Source organism: Hetaerina americana, unplaced genomic scaffold (assembly GCF_022747635.1).
Source record: "Hetaerina americana unplaced genomic scaffold, ioHetAmer1.1.p SCAF_3, whole genome shotgun sequence".
NCBI lineage: Eukaryota > Metazoa > Arthropoda > Insecta > Odonata > Calopterygidae > Hetaerina > Hetaerina americana.
In genome coordinates this window covers 63,119,093-63,137,241 of record NW_027286874.1, presented here as the reverse complement: position 1 = coordinate 63,137,241, position 18,149 = coordinate 63,119,093, and the positions used below count along the sequence as shown (strand labels likewise).

At 34.6% G+C, this 18,149-nt stretch overlaps 2 protein-coding genes across 3 annotated transcripts in view; one reads left to right on the top strand and one right to left on the bottom strand.

Annotated features, from left to right (window-relative positions):
* The window catches only part of Sans (SAM_USH1G_HARP domain-containing protein Sans), a 111,662-nt gene extending 106,823 nt beyond the window's left edge, over nucleotides 1–4,839 (bottom strand). Inside the window, exon 1 of the mRNA XM_071588836.1 lies at nucleotides 4,793–4,839. The gene's annotated coding sequence lies outside the window, so the exon portion shown is untranslated. The remainder of the gene's footprint in view (nucleotides 1–4,792) is intronic.
* On the top strand, nucleotides 746–18,023 carry LOC139691091 (uncharacterized). 2 transcript variants are annotated; one of them, XM_071588840.1, is made up of 6 exons: nucleotides 746–984; nucleotides 1,283–1,384; nucleotides 4,808–5,201; nucleotides 9,677–9,762; nucleotides 11,098–11,239; nucleotides 13,526–18,023. In XM_071588840.1, exons 2-6 carry the CDS (start codon nucleotides 1,310–1,312, stop codon nucleotides 13,819–13,821), a joined length of 993 nt encoding a protein of 330 aa, XP_071444941.1. In that variant the 5' UTR covers nucleotides 746–984; nucleotides 1,283–1,309; the 3' UTR covers nucleotides 13,822–18,023. The 2 variants fall into 2 exon arrangements, with proteins under 2 accessions (XP_071444941.1, XP_071444942.1); XM_071588841.1 differs by lacking the exon at nucleotides 1,283–1,384.
* Nucleotides 18,024–18,149: the final 126 nt, after the last annotated feature.

Genomic DNA, 18,149 nt, shown 5'->3' with positions numbered 1-18,149 from the left:
AAAAATATTACCGTATTAATACTCATGTGAGCATCAGTGAAAATATCTCACAACATGATTTCAAGATATTATTAAACTTTATTTGACGATGACAGCAACACACAAGCGTAAAATACCCAACCCTCGCCACGGGGTTAAAGGAAAAGATTTTTAAATAAAAGTCACTACGGGATCTCCACCTCTCAAAAAAATGTCGATAATTCATACAATTCGTCGATTGGGGTGGTTTCTCAGACGAAGAATTTCCCTGCGAGCCGAAAGCTACGGGCGGAGGGAGGTCATTTCTTTCCTTTGCACCAACGCCATTTAACCTCGGCCGAACCCATAGCGACGCGGGGGAAGGGAAACAAACAAACGCAATCGGACAGGCTAGTCAGATGGACAGAGCCCACTAGTAGGGTCGCTATCGCTTTTTACGTGGGCGTGGCGCGGAGAGAAGAAGGCGGACTACTGCGACACCGAAGGACGGACTAAACGGAAGAGGGGGAGGAGGAGAAAGAAGGGGGAGAAAAAATGCACACAGAAGGTTCCTTTTGCGTGTTTGCTCGCGGATATCTCGAGGGCCACCTCTTTCCCCTTCCGAAGAATCCTCCCCACTCCCGAAATGAAGGGAAAACCAATTCACACAGCCGTCTAACCCACTCCCCGTTCCCGTATTGATTGTGGACGGAATTCACGGAGTTGCGGGGAAATAGCAGGGTCGCACGACGCATGTGCCGAGTCGAGAGGGGTTAGGTCGGTCGGGGCCGCCGCCGCTGGGTGGTGCGATGCTCAGCGTTGAGTTGTTTGCCTTCCTCATAGACTCGTAGTCCTTTGTAGTAGTGTCAATCCTTCGAATCGGAACAATTAGGGTAGACGGGTAGGTAGTAATTGTGCGAGTGGTGGGAGGTAGGGAAGCGGGGAGAAGATGATAGAAGTGGGGAGATCTGAGGATTAGCAAAACCAAGGCAGGAGGACGGGAAGGAGGGAGGTGTGCCCGAATCGGTAAGCGCTCTCCGAGAGATCTATCCCTTCCGAGGGCCACAAACAACCATGACCTATTGAATGGTTTTGCTCGCACCCACTATGCTTCGCTTCGTAAACCCTTATGCACATGTAAGCATGGTCTCTCGTCAAATTCAAGGCTACACATGCGATGGTGAATGGCAATGTTGAACGCTTAAGATGGCTCCGTTAAAGGCTAAAAAATTTTTGACTGCTTGCAATGAGCAAATTTTAAAAAATGCAATCGCTTCGCACACTTTTCGCTCTTTGAAAAAGACTTTTTTTCATTGACCTACAGATCATAAAGGAAACCATCGGATCTAAAATGGTTCCGGTACAGAACTGTTGCATTTTGTTTAATCTGAGGCAGGGGACGATTCTAATTGGGATGGTGCAACTGGTGAGTGATGGCACAAACTGCAGATAAATTATTCACCCGAAATATAATTATGGCTATTAAGTGAATTTTACTGTTGTTTTCCAAAATAAATGTGAAAATGCATTCACAAAAGTACATTTTAAACGGGTGGTTCATCCAATTTAATATTAGATGAAGATAAATGCGTTATTATTATTAAATTATTTTGCGTTGACTTCTGAGGTATTATTGGCTCCTGTTGGTTTCACCCTATACTGGTGGCATTCTGATTCCTTGAGAAGCACCTTCGTGGAAAAAAATGAAAATATTTCGAGATTTCAAAAACTATTTCCTTGGAATGTTTCAAACATATTTTTTCCAATTAATGACGTTAACGTTTCCATATTTAAAGATGCCTTCTGATTATAAAAGACAGCAAATTGTCTGTTATACTGATTATGCATGGTGATTCACAGTAGAAAATTAATGTTTATGAATGAAAATAAAAATCAATTATTGATCCATGAGGTTCTTACATAATATTACAAAAAATTATAACACTTTAATGACCTTTGTCCAATTTATTGTAAGCAAAATCGGATATGTTCACTAATGGGCCAATATTGGAAACAGTGCAATGTAACATTTGGCCAATTCAGAATGACAACACGATAGAATAATGGGTCAATTTTGGCTGCAAGTATTGGCCTGACATTCTTTGCCTTAATTGTTCTAAAGTTTTATTTCAGGCAAATAATATCAAACAAAAAACTTATTAAAACAGATGCAGTTAAAATGTAAACAAAATAATATCAGAGTGCATTCATTGTTATTTTTTTATCTCTATTGCTTAACCTCGGCCGGCCCCAGTGGCAGTAGGGTAACGTCCTTGCCTTCCAATCCAGAGGTCGCGGGTTCGATTCCCATCTAGGTGGATTTTCTCCCATCTAGGGCTTGGCTGTATGTAATTGTCTTCAATGCAATGTCTTTAATGTAAGGGTTAGGAGGTAGAAGGGACTATAAGTCTCAACCTCACCCAATTAAGTCGATAAATAACCTCCGAAGTAGTACTAACACTCTCTCAACTTTTGAATCACAAGTTCTAATGTAAATTTACAACCTGGTATTAACGATATCACTGATGAATTAATAAAGAGACTGATTCAGTGGAAAATAAACTCCAGTGTATGCACAAAAATGCACACAATCCAGCAACATAAACATGTGGAATCCTAAAACATGTTGTGACATGTTGGCATACACCATATCCAATGTGACACACCACACCAAAATCATGTCAATAGACAAAGTGAAATATGTGCTATTACTTTCTTGCTATTGCTGACTACAAGATGATATTTTAAATATTTTCAATTTGTTTTCTGGCATTGGTCCAACTATTACTACTAAAATACGAATAAAGTTACTAATACCACTTTTTTATAGGTATCTACATAAGTACATCTTAGTAAAACAACACTGTGAGCTCACTAGTGATATTTCTGATATTTAGCATTGAAAATCCATTGGGAAATTTTACCAAAGTTGTTTTTATAGCATTGAATATTGCTTGCTTATTGTTGTGCAGACTCAACTTAAACATCCTAATGGATCGTGCTATGAATGTACGGAAAATATTGCATGAAAAATGATTGAGAAAGGTCACCAGAAGTCACTTAAAAGCAATTTGACCTCCTTAAAGAACTGGTTGATGCTTGAAAAATGGCATTAATATTACATTTACTTTCTACTCATTTTCTCTGTAATAGTAATGTATGGCAAGGTTTACAATGATGTGAACTACCTAAGCATCTGAATTATTCATCCATAAACCAGTGCTTGATATTTGCATAGAATCAATAATAACTGACTATTGCATGAGCTCCAGAGATTTTCAGAAGATTTACGACTACTGAAAGCTGTCCGTCAAGTTAGAATGCACAAAGAAAGAGATAAGAGGGACAGATTTTGAAGTGAACCAATAAAAATATCCACTAACTCTATGTAAGCGTTCAACTCATAAGAGGAAGAGCCTGCAAATACATCTTGCAGGAGAATATACATAAACAGCCAGACTACCCAATATTAAACAATAAAGCAATGCCTCTTGACTTAAGCAGACTGAAGTAGAGAGGAAGATAATAGTCATCATTTGTAGCTAATCTCAACCCCAAAATATTTCAATAGGCATACTTATTCAATATGTAAAAATATGAGACCAGGAAGTTATCCCGTGTTACTGTAGAATAAAATTCCCAAATCCACATCCTGGTTTCTTAGAAACCACAGAGAACTAATAATAAGTATTTTTTGAAAAAATAACAGGTACATCAGCTTTTAAAAATTGAAATAAGTCGGTAGCAGTCATATTAAGAATGCTTGGTGGTTTTTTAGACTAAGTACCGCCATAAAGGTATTTTCCGTAAACTTTCTATAAATGCATTCCAATATTCAAGAGACTAAACTCTATAAGTTTGCACCTTCCACCTCACAAAGATATTTGACACCAAACCATTCTCTAAATCTCTCATTCTAAAATTACACAAGAGGAATTTACTAGTACATTTTTTTACTTTTCGCTTGTGATGAAGCTAAATATATATATTTGTCAATTGAGCAACTTATAAAATGCAATATTATTAGAGTCAATGCCAACAGGTATTACATAAGTATTTGGAAAAAAGTAGAGGGTAAACTCAAAACAAATTTTATGATGACAAATTATAAAGGTAGGTTTTTTCATTTTTGTGGTAAACAGAGCAGTACTGCTTTAATATTTGTTGAAAAAAATTTGGACTCTCCGTAAACATATTCAATCACTAAGTCTATCTTGCTCTATTGATTTTAATTTGGACAATTATGCCTTAACAGTGCACAAACAGAATATTTAATTCTATTTATCCTTTTGAAACTTAAAAAAATGGAAAATATTGATTGGTTTTCAACTAGAAATGCAAAAAAATTTGCCAGAGAAAAATCACAATTGCAAATCATACTGAACAAAAAATGAGCAGAATAAAATATCCTATCTGTCATGCATTGGTGAGCCATTTGCCATCATTGGGAGTTTTCTCATATTTAGGTAGGTATACATTTTCAATCTAAAACAACTACATATTACTCAGCAATTTTGTGTCTTTCCCCACAATATTGAATGTATTATACATTTTTCCCCTTTATTTTATTGTTTTTAAAGTGCTATGTTTATGATAGAGCTCACTACAGACGATTATCAACCCCTATTCCTACACATAATGCAATGTTATGCTGCTCTGCCCATACATGGATCCATCTTTGATAAATATCAATCATTTTTCTACTTTATAGTGGCCATCTTTATTAGTCAATTAACCTCAAATGTCTTCAATATAGGCAAAAATGAATTATATAACAGAGCTCATTCTGTGAGCAACTTTCCAAAATTATTTTCAAATAAAAATATTCAAATACCTTCACTTTATACAGCTACTGTCTGCATTTGGGCTATTCCTGTTGGTCCTTGGGATATCACATGCCCGGGAAATGACTAGTTTGCTGGCCACAGATATGGAAGAGCAGGGTGGAAATGGTGTGCCTCATGTCTTTGCTACCCAATGGGGAGATGCTGAATTCCGCCATGGAGCCCATCATGATCAGGAAGAAGAAGAAATAAGGACAAATGAAATTGGATTGGACTGGAAGAGTCAGCAGCACTCCCATCCAAAACCATCTCCAGATGGGGAGGCTCTTGTTTTGGAATCTAGTCCAAATCATGTGCACTATGACAATATGAAGCACTTCTATTATGATTCGCATGGAGCAATAATTAAATCCATTTCAAACCAAGGCCAACTACATAGAGCTGAGCATCTTGCAATGTGTAAGTACAAATAATTGAACAATTCAAGTGGTTGACGTGGTATGAATTTAATTATATTTAAGTTGACTGTTAGGTATGGCTTTTTACCATTTCAGTTTATATGGGGTGGGGGAAGGTCACATTATAATGCAAAGCTCTTTAATACATTGCATATTTTTGAAATTCTGAAATGAGTATCTATCAGGAAAAGTTGGGCCATCTGTTTCACAGGCTATGGGATTTCTTTCTCTTCGTGTCAATAAAATGAAATAATTTTGAAAATTTTTCAAGACTAACTCTTTCACATAAAAAGTACTGATTTTTATTGTTTCTATTGGCGAGACCTGACCAATAGTGAGTGATCATCAATTTTATATTTCCATAATTTATTGCCCAAATTTTCATTTGGGAAGACTGCTGCTGATGCAATACTTGAATCATATTAAAAAAACTTGTTCCATGAATACATTACACATTAAGCCATGAATCAAACTTAAATTGTCGCACAATAAATTATGCAAATGAAAAAATTTATGTGTATTCTGTTGAATAGCCCTCATGTACTGTATTTGCCCATAGTGAAGCATAGGTTTTTCTTTATATATTAATTAATCATTTCAGGCATAACTTTGGGGAATTGTTCCATGATGGACAATGTCAAAATAAAACTTGGTAAACCCACATGAAAAATTTAATATGACCAAGGTTTCACTGTGATGCAGCAGCATCAGGCCCTACAGGTCCTGATGCTGCTGCACCACAGTGAAATTTGGGTCACATTATAGTTTATTTTTTATGTGGATTTATAAAGTTAAATTTTGACCTAATTCTTTACAGTCATTGCCAAAGCTAAAGGCATTAGACTGTGCCAAATGTTATGTCAAGTTAACCCATAAAGGAGTGAGGTGCAAACACAATGGAAATGATGATAATTGACCAAGTTTTTCCACCTGCTGAATCTGCAGGCGGAAACAGTTATGTGTAAAAGTTGGTAATGAAGGTATATGCTCAGTATTACTGTAAACAATGGCACAAAGCAACTGCCCTTTTTTCCATCGACACAGTTTTAGGAACACAGACTTTGAGTCCCAAAATCATTCACTGTACCAATTGTGCTTTTATTACTCTTATAAAACTATTAATCCCTGGGACTGAAGTTGCCCCAGTCTAAAAACATTTTCACATGATGCTGATGCTCAATTTTGCAATGATTCCCAGACTATTTGAGTGCGGTAACATATACCTCTCACTATATTACTTCCATTTACTAAAACACCAGTTAATTCCCTTGAAAATGGTTGGATTTCAAAAATTTTGCAAAAAATTACAATTTTAAATGAGTTTCCCATGACAGGTATCAACTGGCTTTCCATATTCTCTCTACCCTGTCCTGTTAATCAATTTCATTAATGCCTAGCTCTTTCCCCATATGTATGAGAACATGCAAGGCCTTTTACTTCCACTTTTTCCATCTACCTTTCCGTCAATGTTTCACCTCAGTCAATCGTCCCTTCTCTATGTGCATCTAAGTCATATCTTTTTCCTTGGTGTTATACTTTCCGACATAGGTACATATTTCTTCTCTAATTCTTTTAACGCTTCTTTATGTCTCACTCAGTCACTCGACTGTGTTACATTTATTCTTAAAAAAAAACAATTCAAAAGCTTGTGAAGGTACATCCTCTCTTTATGGTCCATGTCTTTGTTCCATTTCAAACAAAATATTTTGGGAAACTATTTCTCAATTTAAGAAGTATTTGACTTCCTGTGAGTAATCTTTGAGCATATTCAAATACCGCTTTCCCTTAGGTAAGTAACGGAGGCCAACTCCAGTTTGCAAAAATGTCATGATGATTAAAGTTAGCTGCAATTTTCCATGCAATTTATTGTGTACCATGCATATCAATGCACATGCATTACCTTCAACTACAAAATTCAATTTTCTCCACAGAATTACAGGTATCTACAGGGTAAACTGGGGTGAAAAGATGAGTGGAATACTTGGAAAAGGAGGGTTTATTGGTGGACCCAATAAATAAAAGTGGGGTACATGGGCTAACCAGTGACAAATGTGGGGTACATCTGACATGTAGAGAAGTCAAAAAGAGAGAATTTTTAATATTAGAATTAAAGAACATGCCAAATAAGCGGGATCAGCAAAAAAATATCATCCTTTATGTCAGGGCATTGGAGTCTTTGCACCAGACCACATTAGAGCCCAAACTAGTTAGTTTCAAGTCTAAGGTAGAAGATTGGATATACTAGAACAGTATCAGATGGTGCAACATAAGAAGAAAGGTAGACTGCTAAAAACAATTTGACATTTGTCAATCATTTCCCTCTCTTATCTCTGACCTTCCATGCCACACCAAATTTTGGTAAATAACCCCACTGAGAATGACTAACATTACTCCTCCCATTCTCCACCATTTTCAAATCTCCAACTCAATTCCCCACCCCAGTTACCCATTATACACATAATTGTATGAAGAAACTGGTATTTTGTAACTGAAGATAATACCTCAGCATTAAAATACATAGTACACATTGATTCTGTGAAAAATTATGACTATGTTTTATAATTACCACTTTTCCTTAATACATCCTGCTTCTTATCTCCTTGGGGCAGCTACAATTGGGGGAAACAACACTTCCTAGGCACTTAAAATACCTCATCTACAAAATTGTTCTTCCTTATATACACATATACACTCCATCTTCTTCACCACTTCTCAAACCTTTTATTGGATCAATTATTATTTTAATTCTTAATTTTATGTCCTACCAAACCTGAGGTAATGGCCTGGCTCAACCAGACCAAGTAAGGCCAAAATTTTCTGGCAAACCACAATTAATTTGAAACAGCCATATTTCGAATGACAATGAAATTTGAACACCCTGGATAGGTAATATATAGACATTAATCAAACAGTCAAAAAGCCAGGTACCTATTTATCACCATAGGAGCTAAGTACATAATAGCATTTTTGGCTTCAAGTCACCTAAGGCATAAAACTGTACAAGCCTTGTGCACTCCACAGTTTTTATACCTACCTTGTCCCTGATCTAGAAGTATGTTGGATGGGTCTAATCTATTAGTTGTTAAACATCAATTTCTTTCTCTGTACGGTCAGATTCTTGAGAAGAATCTATATTAGGATTTAGGGAGACCTTTAAAATGGCAAGTAATAAGTTCTGGTATTACTGGAATGGATTTTACTCATAGTATCAAATTCACTTTATTCTTCATTTTTAATGTGTCACTACATCATAACTAAGTATCACCTATAATGAACAGTAAGGTTATATTTAAAACCAATAGTCTCCCCTTTGATATGTTTCATCTATCTAATTACATTTAAGAATTGATTTAAGCTATTTCTTCTGCTCCTGAAAAGGTTTTCCAAGGGAAAAAGTCAATCCCCAAAAAATTTAATTTCGACTTATTTTATATATAATTGTGCAATAAAATCTTCTTCATAAAAGCATTTGATATTTTAATAGAAGGAAAATATTCAAAATCATATTGAAAAGAATATTTAAAGATAAATAATTATTAAGCACGCAAAACTTATGTGAAGGTTGCCAAATATCTTACTCCTAACCCCCAGGGCTGGCATTAGATCCAGGATAAGTCCTCACTCCAAACCTTAGATGCTGAATTAGTGCTCCACTAAGTCTTGCTTTCTGAACTCAGGTCGGTATACTACTGCTGCAACTTCTCCCATTATCAATTTTAATTTTCTTCTTTTGTCCCTGAGGTCACTGCCTCTCTGTTGACATAATTGTCTTACCATTTTCTCTTCCAACCATTGCATCTTTTGTCTTTTCCTACATCAAAAAGTATGTACCCACCTGTTATTATCCTAAGAAATATATCTCCAAGCCTCTGACTGCTGGCAACAGAATAACCATTATAAATTAAACTTTCCGAATAGAATAAAGCCTTATTCTAGCCACAATAAACATGATTCTCATACTAATTTCCTGGATAAAATCCACAAATCTTTTTCAATCTCTAATCCAGCATTTAGATCAATTGATAATAAAATTAGTCAACACATACCCTGTACACATCTGAAGCATCACAGCAAGTGTAGGAGTGATAAAATGACTTAAATGTAGATTTTTGCATTGGTATTTATACATTGTATCATCTTCCTGAAGATGATACTATACCTTGAAAACAAGGCCACAAGAATAAAACACTAAGCAGAATGAAAACTGTAGCAATTTTTCTTTCCATAATGGATTAGTTCCACAAAGTCAGTCCTGAAATTACTGATTAAACAGTGCATTAAGTTAAAAGTGAAGAATTTTTCCAAAGCAACTCGAATATTTGGTCTTTTTTTTACAATTAATGATGATTCCTGAGATTTTTTCACTACCATAGATACCCCTTAAGTCATCACCAGCTGGTCACCTATAGCACAAGCTATGTAATCATAGTCTGCAGGTTAATTTTTTTAAACAATTTGGATCTCTTTCATTTTCAGTGGTGATAATTTCTATGTATACTGCTGTTGCATTGGTGAGCATCCACCTGGTATCCTGCATTTTACTACTTTATAGCACATACACAGTAAGTGAATTTTACCTCAAGTGCATAATGCATCCATTTTGACTTTTTCTCTCATAAGTAGTGAAGGGTATGCAAAGATCACTACATAAATAAACCATTTTTCCTGCATTGGCAACAGAGTCAGCAACACATCAAATATCATTGCCAAAAGCAGAGAAAAGTTGATGCATATTGTCCATCAGTTTGCCTAGTCCTCGTATCCACCATAGTTTTAAGTTTTTTATCAACTACAGTTTCAGGATCTGTCAGTGAATCCCAAATACATACAATTTTCTCGATGATTTTTCTCAAAGACTGAGATTCAGCTTGAGGATTACAATCTAGTATTCCATCAGGGGAATATATTAAGGTGATCCTTGGATGTACAATGAGAAAATAACTCTAGCACACTATAAATATGTATTACCTAGAGATGGCATAATTAGCGACAATTATAAGTAACTTAACCTTTGAATGAACATTAGAAAATATTTAAACTTTTAAGCAACTGGAAGTGGTGAACAGTATTCTGTAATATTTACCCCATGATATAAGGTTAGCGTAGGTCGCGGTAGTCCAGGGGGTAGAGCGTTGGACTACTGACTGGAGGGTCCTGGGTTCAATTCCCTGGCAAGTCTCTCTCTGGACACCTGCAGCTCCTCCCAAGCTATGTGATTTTTCGGGTACCAGATCTTCCTGGGAAACCATAACCGGCACAGGGAAAGAAACTGGTCCCCCTACCCTGATATGTGAATTTCACACGCCATATAGGGCTTAGTACTGGGTGAACTCTACCGTCACCTACCAAACCAACCTTCGGGTTGATTACTGTGTTCATGGTTTTTTTTATAAGGCTGGCATAAGGAAAAGAGAAAGAGAGAGCATGTATTCTCATAATTATAGACCCAAAAATGTATTATTTTACAGAGTAAACATAATTCAATTAACATTCTTCATAATTAAATGAAGAATACAATGTATCTTTCCACTGTCTTTTATTCACGTACAACCAGTTTCAACGCTCAAGTGTCATCATCAGGTGCAAATTAAGATAATCTTGATTAATTTGCACCTGATGATGACACTTGAGTGTTGAAACTGGTTGTACGTGAATGAAAGACAGTGGAAAGATACATTGTATTCTTCATTTAATTAAAATGAATTTCCACAAAGTTGAGCCAGAAACAATTGAAAACATTCTTCATACTACAGAGGTACCTTAGAGTAAAATATTCACCACAACTATTTAAAAATAAATGCAGAGGTTCAATTATAGGAGTCAATATAACGTAGTTGTGCTGAAGTGCTTGAATTGAAAATGCCTTGGAAATAAGATTTATTTACTTTTACTTACAGAGAATACGCCAACTGATGCTCCCCTGGCTAAGCATCGTGCTCATGGGCTTGGCATTCTTTTTGACAGCCATATTCATTATTGCATTTTTTGGTCCGGCACGCCGTGCTACAAGCATTTTTGCCATTGGAATACTTCTTTTAAGTAAGTACATAATTAAAATTTGAGCAAGAATTTTGTAGAATTTAGAAATGGGCTGGGACACCATATCCATCACATGTGCTTCGTATGAAGTGTAAATATGTCCGAAAACCCTGGAAAAATAAATATTTCCGATAAAACATTGATGCAGGGAATATGTCATCTCATAATTGGAATCGTGCTATAATAAATTTGTTCATTCAGAAAAAAAACATAATAACACCCGCTCCATTTCTTACAATTCATATATGACATATAACTGATTATGTGTCAACCTTTTTCTCACCAAGATGGCCCTCCAACTGTCAGCATTCACTTTAAAAATGGCACATTAACAACAATTAAATGGTAATAAAGGAGGATTTTAGTTTCTTGAATACTCAACATCAAGTACTATAATAATAAGTTTTCTAGATAATACTTGGTACAATTTATTATGTGTATCTTTAAAATTTTGGAGAATATTTTTTCCATACAACAAATTTTCCAGATTTCATAAAACCTCAGAGTGAAATTCAGTATAAATAGTTTTGTAATAGAAATGAAATAGTTTTGCAAAGGGTGTTCCAATGCAACATAACAAGTATTTGTTCTTTGTCCTAAATTGCATTAAATGCAATATAAAAATGAGAAAAAATGTTTCATAAAGTAATTTTTGGATGTGAGTCAAACAATACTTGCCATAAATATAATTAAATTATGATTATGCAAACTTGCTTATCATCCTTACCTCATTTACAGCCTTGTAAATGCTTGCTGAAATTAGCAACAGAAAACACCACCAAATGTCAAATTGTGTGAAATATGCACCTAAGATACATGTAATAATTCATACAATCCATCTCGTAGCCTCTCATTTTCACTTCCTTTCAGAATCATTATACATTAATAGAAAAATTATCTAAATATGATGATTAAGATTTTCACAGCATACAGTTTAAATGCATCCTTTCATTCTGAATTATTAGCACACTTTCAAAGATTGATTTATCTGCCAGGTTTAACTTAGAAATTTCACTTGGAGCTCAACCCAAGGGCCTATAATTGCAGTAATAATAAAATATCTATTCCATCTGAAAAATGCTTTGAAAAAGCATTCCGGTACAAGAATGGTCAATTTAAAATTAACTGTATGATATAAACCTGAGAATCAAATCAAGAAAAAACTTTGTGAAACTCTTTATGTCTTCCTGACACTTTCCACTGAATGACATGCAAGTTAATTGTTATTTTGATATACAGCCCATCAGTAAACATGCTAGATGGAAAGATAATGTTAGAAACACTCCTGCCAATGTACATATAAATATTTCAGTATTTAAACCCAGTAACTAAATGTGTAAATAGACCTCCAGGAGGAGTAACTACCATAACATTTATTGTATGGGATTTGGGAAAGAGAATACATCAAAATAGCAATGCATTCTAATCATGTTATTCTTTAGTCCTGAGAGGCAATGTCTGAGGAATTCAGGTAAATCGTTTTGTCTAATATTTCTAGTACAGATAAACCAAGTTTGGATCTACAGAATAGACAGGGAAAATTTCAAAAAAATGTTTCATTGGGTAGTTGAGTTTCAACCCTGAGTTGTTAACCATGTATGAATCCCTTGTGGTGCAAAATCCCTGTACTTCGAAATAACTAGCTTATTTTGTGAGAATGTTAATTTCAAAAGAAAAATGTGTAAATTAATAATCATTAAGGTTCACCATTAAAAGTATATTTAATATTCGTAAAATTATTTATGTCCAATGTTTCAATCACATTTTTGTGAATAAAGTGTCATTTCATCTCCTACAGCAAGATTGAGAGTATATGGGAAAAATTGGTGGCAGGAATTGAGGGTGATTTGATTTAAAGTAATTAGGTAAGAGAGGTAGTAAACTGATAGATTTGCAGAGATTGAAAAATAATACTAGCCAACATTGTTTAAACATCACATGAGAAGACTATACATATGGAAATCTCCTTGGGATAGACATAGGAAATAGATTTCATATTGGTAGAAGAAAGGTATCAGATGGAGTGCAACAAATGAGAGATTCAGATTCAACTCCCCTGCTCTTATTTCACTGAAACTCAGGTATAAACTTGCTCTACTCTTTGCCGATGCACCTAAGATTTCCACTCCTTTTTTCTCCATAATTTCAGTGAGTAGCATCAAATGAAACTAAATATTTTTAATGATGTTCCCACTTGATTTCCACAATGTTTCTCATTACTAGAAATAATGTCAGTTAAACCAGATATCAAATAAGTGATAATGAATGCTGTTCCATTTCTTGCAGTGTTTGACTTTTACCTTTGGCTGGTGGTGTTCAGCTATTACAGACAGCTATTTGAAAATGAGATCTACTCTGTCAGGAGAACAAGCAATATTGAAGGAACTGTCATTCCCAATGGAATAGGAAGCAACACTGTGGTTGTGCTTGGTCACCCACCAAGTCATCATCAACATCAGTTACGTGGATGGCCATGGGGAATGCAAGAGGTCACTACAACCATCCCAGCAAATGGAGTCAACCCTCTCGCTGGTTTTATTCAAATTGTTCCCAACAGCAATGGCAAATTGTATAATGTCTAGAAATGTGTACAACTAAATGCGCTTCTCACCTTTAACCAATGAGTCCGTCCTTAGCAGAAAGCATATTTATCTAGAATTTAATTTAAAGCGGTCATTGGTGAAAATATTTTAATTTTGGCACATGCATGAGGAATCAAAGTTTTCATCTTTTTTCAAGGCTTCTTCAACCAATTGAGTATGAAAGCAAATGATTTCCAATGGCACCAGGGTTGCAGAGTGGCACTGATTAATGGGTATATTAATACAAAGAGGGAAATTTTAGCATCATTCTTAATCTAACTCCAAAAGAACCAGAAATATGCTCCATAACAGAGCATTCAATCTCAAACTTCCACTGTGGAGGAATAGTGCTCTGGTGAACAGTATGAATTTGCATATGTGAAATGGGATAGGATCACATTGTTATAGGTTAAACCCATGTATGTAGATGAATCCATTGTTAAAAGTTATGCCAATCGAGAACTATGAATAATTGAATATTATCATAAAGTTTACAATTGTTATATTTTTATGCACAAATAGCAAAATTTAACCAAAATGTTAATTAATGGCAAAAAATGAAAAATAAACAATCACTTCGTAGATTTAAATTTAGAAATTGGTTCTAAAATTTACTCAAGAGTGGACTTTGCCAAATTAAATGAAGAAAGTCCCAATTCTATGGGTGATGTCAAATCCCAATGGTAAATTGCATTAAAACAGCAAAGATAATCCATAAAGTAGGAGAGTAACAAAAAAAATAAGGATAATGAATGGTCAAAACCCCAACTAGTAAGAGGGTTTAAATTTTTCTTCCAAATTAGTTCTTACTTGAGGATGTTGCAGTCATAGACATTTCAATGGTCCCCACAGTCAGGGACAGCAAAAATTTACCTGAAGCACCATTAAAATTAATGCTATTCCAAATGAAGACCGTATAATGCGCAGGTTATTTTAAAATAAATTTATATTCTTAATTAATGTTTATCACTAAAACCACAACATAAAAATAATCACATAAGTCATCAATTTCCATTGAAAAATAGAAGATTTATGTATTGAGATAACCTCTGGAAAGAAACCTCAGGTACTTATAAGGAAACAAGCTTCCCTTGAGGGCATACCTATGAATACCCAAAAATTTCATGCTAAGAGATGAAAAATATCCGAGTGGTGCAGCATGCCTTTCATTCAGTTATAACAAATACAATGAATAAATGGTATCCCCAGAAAGCTAACAGATTACAAAAACTAACAGCTAAGTATGTAATACATGGTCATAACTTTACATTATACCATAGTTGCCTATAAAGAACATGCCAAGACTTAAACAATGATATTAGTTTTTTCCCCAAAATTCTCTTCAAAACTTCCATTATAAAGTATAAGAATTGTTGTCTCAATTCATGTATTTTATAATGGGTCCAACACAATATAAAAAAATTATGGGCAAAATGATAGGATTAACTGTTTTAACCTAACCTTATAAGTTCCTCTTCTATACTGTCATGTCTTCAAATTCACGGAACATGTTAATTCTTATAAGATGAATACTTCCACCATAAAAGATTTTAGAAACCTGAAAAAACCATGAGAGTGTATTCATAAGTTCATTCCACCAAATCATGGATACTATATTGGTCCTTTAAAATTTCCATGTCAAGAAAGCAAAAGTTTTTATCATGACAAGAATATTATTACCAGATTTGCTAATATTTTTTTAAACAGGATATTTAAATGGGAATCCTAGTGGGAAAGCCTTATTTATAAATTGTGAATATCTTGTTAGTAAGGGTTTTGAAAATGAAACATCAGGGACTGGTAATTAATGACAAGTGTTCATTGCTGTGGATTTCTATCTCATTAAGTTTCTCAGGAATGTTCTTTCTATGACATAAGGGTTATTTCAAAAGTATGGGAAATATATTTTCTGATCAAATATGTTAAGTGACAGCTATTAAATTAAAGGCTGTAAACAAAACACCCAACAGGAAAAATATTCTCCTTCTATAGACCCATAAAGGTATGACAAGTCTAAAAGACAAAGCATAGCCATGTTTTGGAATATGTGGTAGTAAAACAATTGACCTTGCATTACAAAAGAAATGTTTAATAAATTAGGCATACTAATTTTGAATTCACAACTGAAAGGAAGGTGCCATATGCCATACATATAACCTCTTCATTAACTTTTTATGCCACCTTAATTTCTTTTCCTTACAATAGATTCATTTAAGCGAACAGGAATCGAATTGTATTCACAAATTTGGGAAATGGATGCAAAAAATGATCTTCCATATATTTTATTAACAAACATATGAAAGTCGCTCCCTGCTCTGACCTGAATGTAGGTTACCAAATATTATTCTAAAAGGTGATTTAGTCTGTGTGAGAGAGATAAGGGGAAACAGCTCATAATGTTGGCAATTCTTGGCACAGCAAAATCTATTCAGCACCTTGGTGTTCTGGTCAAAAGTTCATTTAGGCATAAAGCCCATTCTGCTTCAGTAAAAAGGCATTTCAATGCTTTTCCAACACCAATGACAAAATTTACCATGGTCAATTTCATGAGTGAGTGAATTTCTTTGATTCTGTGACAAACAAATGGTTATGAAGTGAATTATAAACATTCTTGAAAACGAATTTGCAATGGGAATTAAGAATAACACTGGTCTAATCATTGAGCAAACCAACTTAGATGTAAACTTAGTGACATGATAGATGGCTGACTAAGTGTCAACCCTCACAAGATATTCTAGTTGGTAAGATGGAAGTGACAAATACAAACGATACTTAAATGAAAATAGTGGCAATAAGGTGCCACTTATGGTGAATGTGCTGAGGTCGAATGGTTAATAATCACCTCCTAGGTTTCTGCAGGGAATTGCAAATAGGAAAACCAATGAAATGTTCCTTCATTCCCTTTTCTATAATCAAATAAAAACTAAATATAGGATGTAAATAATACTCTCTGATGAAGCTCACTATGTACATTTAATCCTAAAGCATGTGAAATTCATGCATTCAGGGTAGGAAAACTCATTCCCTTCCCTAAAGTTTCTTATTAACTTCTGGTATCCAGAAAATCAAAACATTACGATTTTACTTGGGGCTGTCCAGCATTGACTAGATTTGACATCAGAACCCTCAGGTTCATGGACAAATACTCTCCCCAGTATCATGCCATGCATCACAATTATCACCCATCAGAGCAACAGGCTTTGAACTTATCAAGAACTCATTGCCTACAATGGCAAATATGTATTATCAGATTCATCATTGCTGAGAGCATGACACCTACTCTCAGCACATGTTGCAAAAGCAACAACTTTTCTCATAAATTCTGTGTTCACCACTGCACTCTTGCTCCAATCAGCAGTGGGGTCATCATGTGCTGCATACTCATGGTCATATATATTTTAAATCTCCTGTCATGGCATATATTTGATCAGAAAAAATATATTTCTTACTTTTTTACCTAGCCTTGGTATCTGACCAGGTCTTATAAAGTCTTGGATGGGAGGTTATCATGTTGTGTTGTTTACCTAAAAAGATCTTGATATAACACTGATAAGTAATTTTGTTTTGTGGAAATTGCACTTAGGAATTTCACAACCTAACCAATGAAATATTCAATACACAAGGGGAAAATGTAAGAAACAAATTTCAACCTGTAATTAAAATGTGAATATTTTACATAGGAAATTACATGATACGTCATCATGATTGTATAAAAAGAAAGCTTTCCTTTGATCTCAAAATTCCAATCTTAATATTAAGATTTTCTCTTCTATCAACTAACAATAACACCACTTTTCTATAAAAATTAATGATATAAAACCTTATGTATTTAACCTTCTCACAAATAATTTTAACCTTAAGTCCACATCTTCATGCAAACTATCATTGTGTAAAGGCATGAAGTGTAAGGAATTCATGTGACAAAATCACATCCTTAGTTTTTATCTATGATTATTATTGGAACCAACATGGAGCATATATTAAAACAAGAGCATAATTGGTGCAATGTTTTGCTGGGAGGACGATGTGGTTTTTAAAATAACCATTGGCTGGCCTGGCTGGTCATTCCACAGGATCTTGAATCGTGGTAAGCTGGAGACATTGGTTGCTTTCAGTACCAACTTAGCATTGATTGAATTATACAAATGTATTCAATTCTGTAATTACCATAAAATAAATTCATTCAATAACATCATATAATAGCAGAGGAAAACCATTCACTAACATATTGAATATTGGCTTTGATTTTTATCTATGTCGCTAGAAAAAAAATATTTTAAAGTTTGCAAGTTGATTTAAATTTAAATCAAATCGAGCCTTTTCAATTT